Below are 9,435 nucleotides of genomic sequence, written 5' to 3'. Positions count from 1 at the left end.
ATTATTCACCTCATCCAAATAATGCCATGTGACAAGAATTATGCCTACTGTAATAATCCACTTAACTGAGAAAGAGCAGCTCATAGAGAAGAGAAAGGAGGGAAAAACAGGAGGAGGAGGGGGGAGGAGAGGAGGGGGTGGGCAAGAGGGGAGGGGGGGGGGGGCGTTACTTGTCACAATGTTTCAAACTGGGGCCATCATAAAAGGAATTTCTCTTCTTTTTAAGCAGGGCGCCACATTCGGACGGTAGCAAATGAAATAGAAAAAAACCCTGGGAGAACACCACAACGATCAATATCTCCCGGATTAAATTAGCCTTGGTAAGAATACACCATGAGGGGGAAAAGAGAGCGAGTGACACTTGGGTTTGTGGTACTGTGCACAATGACTTTATTCCGAGTGGGCCCCTTAAAGATGGTCTATAGATGCTCATATAAGTATCAATAAACATTCACCTAACTATCCACTTAACCTAATCTTAACCAGCTGTTGCACATCAACAGAGTGGCAGCTGATAATCTGTTCATAGTAGATAGTTATTGAGCGCCTGCAGACTATCAATGTGCCCCCTCAAAATAAAAGTGTGACCGTTCACAGACCTCTACTGTCATGGCCGAATGTTAGGTTCGTAGGTTCATTATTAATGTGGTGTGGCATATGCAAAGTAGTGCAGTGCAAAGTAGTGCAGTTTGAGCTGTTTTGAACTCTAGAAACAATTCTGACTTTCTCCCACAACTCACCTGGTCTGCATAGAGTGGTTAGTGTTAGTCAAACAAACACACCAACCCTGCTTGCTGGATCCATAAAGGTGAAGGATAAAAGCTTCATACAGTACAACCATTCAAACATTCTCTCTTATCCCCAGATAGCAAGCGGATCTGGGCCATATACAGACCAGATCTGGCCCTTGTGGCTTAGTTCCGGCCCATATATGGCATCATTACACATCCGCTTGCTATCTGGGATCTATCTGGATGACTGTATTTCAAATGCCCCTTTCTGGGAGAAATCCTTTCTTCTCCAAAGAGAAAGTGCATGACGTAGTCTCTCATTAGAGAGCTAAGAGATAGTCGCAGTCACTAGTGTCAAAGGTAACTGCTCCCCTTGAACTATACTTATTGATGTCTCAGTGACACAATTCAGTTTACTTGATATGACGTTATGGTTCCTAGACTGATTCTGAGCAATTAGGCTATGTTACAAGACAGTAGAAGTTGGCTATACTAACTGTACTTAGTTAAGTGTGGATGAAGTACACCCACATGTTGTAGAACGAAAGTAGAAGGTAGACCTTGAGGGTGAAGAAAATGTCCACAGGCAAAACGTCTAACCTGTGAGTTATGATCTACTAACCTACGATGATATGGATATGGTTATTTCGAGGAAATAGGAATTGTGATTGAACAGGGAGGGGGCCAGGGGTGTTGCCTTACCAGTGCTTCTCTGGGGGGAGCCACCTCATCTCTGGAAGGAACACCAGGCTGAAAACATCAACAAAGACTGAATTAGAGCTCCATCTACTGGACATATGGAGGACATGCAGGTTGCAGGATAAGAGCTTTAACCTAAAACTCACACAGATTAAAATGCATTCCTATAGCCTAAATAATATACCTAACAAACGGAATAGTTGAAATCTTGAGAAGTTGCACATATGCCTACATAGTATCTAGGCCTATGCCGGAAAATACTGAACATAGGTTCAAGGTTAACCAATGAGCCTGAATCTGCTGCAAATCACTTCAAAACAAAAGCAATCACTTCCACTGTACTCAAACAGGCCTCTAATACAATACAGTGCCTAATGATTGTCAAAGGCCTTCTGCCACGAGCTTACAGGGATAGTTCAAGTTATTGCGCGTTGCGGTTAAATTATAAACAGTTGAATTGAGAGCATTTAGCCTTTGCTTGAAATAAAACCCTTTGTCACATTGCAGCCACCCATCGAAGAACCGTCCGTATGTAACAGAGCACCTGCGAGAGTACATCATCATGACCAGTGCACAGAGACGGATGCACAGGTTGCATCAAACTGTTAGCAAAAGAACTTGATTTATTAACTAGGGTAATTATTAACCAAACGCAACTTGTTAATTAACTCAGGTCGTAATGATGATATTAATTTGACAGTGGTGGCCAAGTGAAATATTGGCAGAGGTGGGCGTGCCAGATCATTTCCACTCAGAAGATGCCAGATCATTTCCACCTGAAATGTAAATGGTAAATGGACTGCACTTATATAGCGCTTTTCTCACCCCTAAGGGACAAAGCGCTTTACAATGGCCTCTCATTCACCCACACACTCACACACCAGTGGTGCCAGCAGGCCATACAAGGCGCTAGTCTGCTCACTGGGAGCAATTGGGGGTTCAGTGTCTTGCTCAGGGACACTTCGACAGGTAGACTGGAGGAGGCGGGATTCGAACCGCCGACCCTACGATCATTGGACAACCCACTCCTGAACCACAGCCGCCCTCGAATGTGACCTAGTAAGCCAACTCTCACATCATCAACAGCATCGAAGTAATTGGAGCAAACTGATTCTATGACATGTTTCCACATGCAAACACCAACATCCTCTCACATGCTGCCTGTAGCAAGCAATCCCATTAATTAATTAATTCCCATGTTTGCCGGTAACACTATCGTCCTATTGGACGCATTTACATAACGTTATTTAAATCGTCGGTTGGAGAGCTATGCATAGTGTGGATGCACCGAGCTGTGGCCATGGCTATCAATCAAGTAGATAAGCATTGTAACATTGAGGGGAATCAGTAGGCCGAATGCACTGAGGAAATCTAGGCGAGATCAGGACTTGTTTTGGAGGCACCGAAGATAAAGACTTGGTAGCTGGCAGCATGTCTAGGCTAACAGCTACACGTTAGCTAGCTAGCAACACCATTGACCTTTCTCATGGGCATTGAAGCATTACGCAAGATAGACTAACAGCGGGCATATTGCATGACTGTCACAACTGTACCTAGCCAGCAAACTGTCAGCTAGGCCTGCACCTGTCAACACACCATTCGAACTTTTGTTAAGCATTGCTAACTAGCATAGCTAGCCTGCTAGGCAATGCTGGAGTAGCAGCAAGCATGGGCCTTAACTATGCAAACAATACACTTCACAAAGTGTAGATTCTCTCGTGGCAGTTATTTATCAATGAACGCTTTTCCAAAATAAGAATAAAATGTCACTGATCATGTTTTAAGACCTGAGTTTGCGGATCAGGTTGATCGGCGGATGCCATCTTCCCAGCCCTCTCTGCGCGACTAGCAAAGTTACTATAGGGCTGTAGTTGAATACGCCCGTTCAGACCCGTGGTGCGCCAGGCTGCTGCATATTCTCTTGCATTCGATTTGTCATAGGTGAGTAGCCGCCCGGATTGAGCCGCATTCTCTGGCGTGGCCCGTAATACAAAACGAATATCTGTCATCGATTCATTCGTCAGCGATTGCCTGCGTCTGAACAGTTCAGGACGATGAATAGATAGAAGAGAACAGAACGAGTTCCGTATTCGCGTTCAGAGACTCTGGAAAACTGCTGTCATTTTTAGACATTTGTCGGCTTTTGTTTTATTCGATATTGTCCACGACTATAAAGTGATGGCAGAACTAAAACCCTGTAAGGTGTGTAATTTCTCACGGCAAAAGTCGTACGGCGTGGTGGTTTCCTCTCTAGATCTACTAAAGATAAAAGGTAAAGTTACCGTTCGGCATGATCATGCATTGCACACAATTTAGCCACATTTTATCTTGTAAAATCCTCCATGAAATGAGATTAGTTTCCTCAATGGGGTGCTCACTGTTCAATAAATGTAGACCTAAACACCAAATGACAAATCATCGTGTTATAATTCATCCACTGTTTGGATCGCCGGCGTGCTTTCATTCAGCGATCATAAGTGTAGCATGAAACTCGATTAGGCTTTTAAATCTCAGTTTATGCTTTCTGAACAGTCTGTCCGTCTCAGATGTTTTACCCTTTCCATCCTGTGCGAACTTGCCTGAACTAAAAATGAAATCTATGCAAGACCTCCCTCGTCCTATTCATTTTGAGAGTGCTCTAGGCGTGGCATACTTCTTCACGACAGAAAAATGTTTTAGGATTTTTTGACATCATCCTTAAAGCCAGCTGAAAAACTGCCAGCAGAAAAACATCTTACTCAATAAGCATGCAGCAAGCATGAGCACAAGGGAACCAACATTCCATCTCAGAAGCATTCCACAAGGGGCTATTCAGACTTGACCCAGGTCACATTCCTGACAATCAATACAATGCTAGGCCTACTACTACAGTACTGCTACTTAAGAGTCCTTTCCGAGGATCAAAACATTCCATGTCAGGGAATGCTGTCCAGGAGACATTTTATACCAAGGTCTGAGTGGAGCCTGTGAGTGTCACTTGAGTGATACAGTTTCATTTCAGTCAGTTGCAACTGTGTGAATTATTTCTGTCTTCAACCTGATTCCACCCTCAGGCAGCGAGTCTCTTGGCTTCAGCCCCAGCACCCCTTTCTCTGTAGTCCTGGAAGAAGATGGAACGATAGTCGAGGATGAGGCCTACTTCTTGTGCCTGCCCGCAAACACTAAATTCATGCTCTTGCATGAGAAAGACACGTGGGCCCCAGCTCGAAGACGTAGGTTCACCCCCCCTCCCACCATCACCAAATGTTTCACCATGAAGTAGCCTATCATTTCTTGAGTCCTTAGATCATGCCAGTTATTAAAGGTATTGAAGGCTCAATTTGAGACATTTTCTGATAGTTGGACAATCCAGTTTCAGCCAAATCCTGATTGTTAGTCTGCTAGTTGTTAGGGATTTTAATCCAAAAGCAGCATATAGCCTTAGATAAACTGTCATGTCATCTCATCAGTATATCTCTGATGTTTCACTCATATTTCACTGACTGACACAAAGGCTCTCCTCCTCCATTGTAGTTGATGGAGGGACGGCGTGGATGAACAGGGATTCGATGGACCTGGAGATGGATGCTGTGGACAGCTCCCTCACTGGCACAGAGCCCTGGCAGTGCCTGGCCCAGCAGCTGAAGCAGGACCTGGCGAGCATCGTTCTCATGTCTGAGGCTGACCTACAGGTAACATTTGAGGACAAACTCTGGAAGATAGCTGCCTGGAACGCACTACCGGACACAAATATGAGACCAATACACAGACTTGGGAAGAGGCTCTGTCCATTCCATAGGTCATACACTAGACAATGAAGTCTTATGTGCTGGTCCATGTGTCCAGTCCTGGAGCTATGTCATGCTGGTAGCAGGTAGCTCTATAGTGTGTGTGACTGTGTGTGTCTATGCCTGTGTGTGTGTGTGTGTCTGTTGAGGGCAGACGCTCAGTAGAGTATGATGATGGGACACACTGTAGGCCAGGGTGAAGGGACAAACTGGATTGAAATTATCCATTATCCATGGATCGGACTCCAGGTCTGCACATTACACCAATTTTCCAATACCTTCCACTTTTGAATGTCTTTGATTCTAGGATTAGGCTTAGACTAATCTGTGTTCGGGAAACAGGTCCTAAATGTATCAGCTGAGAATTTGTTAATACTTTGTTGTTCCAGAGCCTAGCGGACGTGCCCTGCCCAGAGCTGGCCTCAGCCCTGGGCTTCCAGGAGAAGAAGGTGCAGAACCTCCAGGAGACGCTCCAGAGAGTGTTAGACCACCGGGAGGAGGCGAGGCAGTCCAAGGAGCTGCTCCAGCTCTACCTCAAGGCTGTGGAAAGAGAGGAAGGCCAGCCGGCCGAGTCCAGCCAGGAAGAGGGTAAGAGGAATTAAGGCCCTGCCCAGGAACGACCCCCAGCCACAAATGCCTTTTTATGGCTTCTGAGAGGAATGGTTAGGTTTAAGCAGGCTACAGCTTGCCCATGAGATGTACTTCCACTTGGCTCACACCTGTGCACCCCATTCCATTTTAACAGAGCAAAGTTGAGGAGCTGAAAATGAAAAATGGGCCGTCAATTACGTGTGTGGGGAGGGGGGCAGTTTTTACCGCCTCCTTAACAGTGTGCTTGTAATAAGATTTTCTGTCACTAGGTGGAGCCATTGTTCCTGGTATAAGCAACCAGCCCATTACCACCACTGTGCAATGACACACATTGAGAATAATCAATTTTCCTGTGACAGGAGCAGGTGACATGGATGTGCCAGACGGGATAGAGGTTGACTCTACTTCTGGCTTCATGACCAGGACACTGATGGTCCTCAAGGGCAAAACCAGCCCCGAGACCAGGCTCTCCAACGCAGAGCTCCAGGTACTCCATACACTCACCAAGTGCACGCAATGCTCTAGTGCATGTAAACATCAGGTTGGCATAAACCCAACTGCGTTTGCTTTCAAGATTCATTCAGATCAGACCAAATAAGATGGGGCAGAATTAAGTTGAGGACAGGAAACCAGAAAGGACTAGATTCAGGCAAGACTCTGAGGTCTTGTCTGCGCTAGGGGAGCACATGTCCACTAGGTGGCACTAGCCCTCTACCTCAATATACTTACTGACCTCGAGATGGAATGAGCAGTCTACTAGATGGTTAAATTGTGAACCCTGTCAAGAAGTAACACAACTGCACACAACCTGAGGCAAATTGGTATTTATCTTGTGCGTCATCATGCCAACAGCAAGCTGTTTTATAAGAGCTCTCTTTAGCCTCTCCTCAGTCTCACGAGGAGTTTTCTGCCGTTTCTCATAGCTCTTTGTCAATCACTCTGCACGACTAGCTGTAATGTAAGCAGCGCTCGACTGAAATAAGTCAATACTCACCGGGACTGTTTAGTTGGGTGCAGGAGCTCGACAGCAGGGTTTCTCAAAGTGGGTGCCCTGACGTGAGTCCAGGGGTGCCGCGGAAACCTTTGCTAATATTTGGAATTAACCAGTGTCACTTATACATTTATTTAAATGTAAAGTACGAAATTATTTTCAATCATTTCTAATTGAAACAGATATTCTCTCAAGTTTTCATTGGTAGCCGACAAAGAATTGATAGGGACTACTTTCGGTTACTGTAAACAAGCTCGGTAACGTTGCCTGTCAGTTGATCGGAGGCTAGCCAGATGACAGGGAAATATGGATCCGTAAAAGGCCAAATAGCGTTGTACCCATTCAGCAACATCGGAGGCCGTGTGCCCGACCAGCCAGGAGCAGCAAGATGGCCAAAACTGAGGCTTTACAACGATTGCTACCTAAGCATGTCATTTAGGTGTGCCGTGGATGAATAAAATTAAGTGTAGAGGTGCCCTGAGCCTGAGAAGTTTGAGAAGCACTGCTCTACAAAACCTTTGAACTGATATTTTATAAGAGGTGCAGGAAAGTAGTGGAACATTTGAGGTGCCGATACACTTGTCCAAGTCTAGCACAGAATTTCATCTGTTGAAAGTAGCCTACTATAGTAATTTCACTACCACTGCTACATCAGTACAGCAGATAATGTCCCTTATTCCCTAGCACTCCCTTCACCTTGTATGGATATAATCTATTATAATCTATTAAACTACTTTATAGAAGGTTTCAATGTAATCTATTACACTATATAGAGGATTTCAATATAATCTATTACACTATAGAGGGTTTCAATATAATCTATTACACTTTATAGAAGGTTTCATTTAAATCTATTATATATAGGGTTTCAATATAATCTATTACACTTTAGAAGGTTTCATTATAATCTATTATATATAGGGTTTCAATATAATCTATTACACTATATAGCGAGTTTCAATATAATCTATTACACTATATAGAGAGTTTCAATAATCTATTACACTATATAGAGTTTTAGACAGGATGTTCATCCGGTGTTTGGCTGTACTCTGTCCTGTTCTCTCCGGGGTGTAGATGGTGGTGAGCAGGGGTGAGGTGGCCATGGAGCAGGTGCTGGGCTGGGGCTCGGAGAAGACGTTGGCGCTGCTGCTGGCCTGCGAGGGAGAGCTGACCAGGCGGCTGGGGCAGGTCCAGGCCATGCGCTCCCTCAGCTCCTCACAGCAGGACAGCACTCAGCCCCCAGAGGACAGCCGAGCCCAGGACACGCCAGCCAAGCGTAGCAAGTAGGCAAACACAGGGCTCGGGTAATAGACTGAGAAGAGCCCACTCTGCCTGCGCCTGGGCGAACGGGGACAATAAGACATTCTGCATTGTCTTTATATATTCATATGTTACACTATGCTGATACGCTGATGTCAAACAGCAAAATTAGCCAAATGCCGTATGTGCGTTTTTTTGAAAGCAAGCGCCTCACAAGGCCAATGTGTTACGAGCGATAGAAATGTTCACTGTTCAATGTTCAATGTTCAAAAGAGTCATGTTCACGAATGGACCTGGGGGATGGACCACTTGTGGTGTCGGTTTGAGTTCTCCATCTGGTGGGACCTTTTACTGATTTCCATATAAGAGGTAGCTGTTTTGATCAGTGTCAGTCACTTGGTCATGAACCTGTCTTTGATCTTCAATCCTTGTGATTCTTTAAGTCTTAGGTTAGGGCACTTATTCTCTGGGGGGGGGGGACAAGTCAATTAACTATTCTTGAACTTTTTGTTACGTTGTTTTGTATTCATGTATGCAAAATTCACATTTTTATATTTTTGTTTTTGACAAGGCCTTTAATTTGACTCAAGCGAATTGTTTTGTAAATGAATTACAGAGAAGTGAATTGGGGACCAAAGCAATATTCATACGATGTTTCGGAAGGGTGGATTAGGCCTAATGATGTGAGGATGATTGATTGTGATGTAAGCATGTGTGTACCACGAGTGTGCGCCCGTGTGAATCACGGGCGTATTGATACTACGACAGCCTTGTGATCTCACGACCCCCCGGTCTGTCTGACTGTATGAGCAGCTCACGTCAACAGAACAGATGGTGGTGTTGACGGGCTGGAAAGTTGATGATTGCATCCCATGAGAATGTCATATCTAAACAGGTTATTCGCAGGCTAATTTTACACTCAAGTTGCATGCTGCCCACCAACGTTCCCTGAGAGTCTGAAAAATATGACGTGTGGTGCCCCTTTTAAGTTCTCTGTGACGCAGAGACCTTATTTATACAGTACCATATTGCTAAACCTTATTGATACTCAGGTTTCCTGTGAAAGAAATCATCTCATTGTCATGTCAAGTATTTAAATAGGTCTTATGGTACCTCTGTATATTTTCAGATTATAAGAGATTTTACAACATTGATATATTGTGTTTTTCTACAGGTTTTATGGGGATAGAGTATGTTCCAGTTTAACTCAGTACTGAATGATGGTGTCACTACAATAAATTGTCCTCGTACTTATACCATAATTGACCCGTTAATTTTTTTTATTTGTTATGAAAATGTGTTTGGCATCTAAATGAGTTGGACATCCGCGAGCGATGTGTTAATTTTACAAATGTACAGGTGTTGTGACGACTAGTGGACCGTTAATTTATGA

General features: G+C 44.3%; 2 protein-coding genes across 2 annotated transcripts in view; one reads left to right on the top strand and one right to left on the bottom strand.

The window, feature by feature from the left end:
• Positions 1–3,268, bottom strand: part of pex14 (peroxisomal biogenesis factor 14) — a 46,985-nt gene extending 43,717 nt beyond the window's left edge. Inside the window, exons 1-2 of the mRNA XM_084436292.1 lie at positions 3,218–3,268; positions 1,434–1,481 (exon numbers count right to left, since the gene is read on the bottom strand). Of these exons, the coding sequence (XP_084292418.1) occupies positions 1,434–1,481; positions 3,218–3,253 (84 nt within the window). The 5' untranslated portion in view covers positions 3,254–3,268. The remainder of the gene's footprint in view (positions 1–1,433; positions 1,482–3,217) is intronic.
• A 340-nt stretch (positions 3,269–3,608) lies between these two features.
• dffa (DNA fragmentation factor, alpha polypeptide) lies at positions 3,609–8,069 on the top strand (the record flags this gene model as incomplete). The annotated part of the gene is made up of 6 exons (XM_084461958.1): positions 3,609–3,702; positions 4,484–4,642; positions 4,944–5,101; positions 5,587–5,785; positions 6,148–6,275; positions 7,857–8,069. The coding sequence occupies 6 exons, from the start codon at positions 3,609–3,611 to the stop codon at positions 8,067–8,069; spliced, it is 951 nt and encodes a 316-aa protein (XP_084318084.1).
• Between the last annotated feature and the right edge of the window lie 1,366 nt (positions 8,070–9,435).

This window comes from Borostomias antarcticus (genome assembly GCF_949987555.1).
Source record: "Borostomias antarcticus genome assembly, chromosome: 3".
Lineage (NCBI taxonomy): Eukaryota > Metazoa > Chordata > Actinopteri > Stomiiformes > Stomiidae > Borostomias > Borostomias antarcticus.
This window is presented reverse-complemented; position numbering and strand designations above follow the sequence as displayed.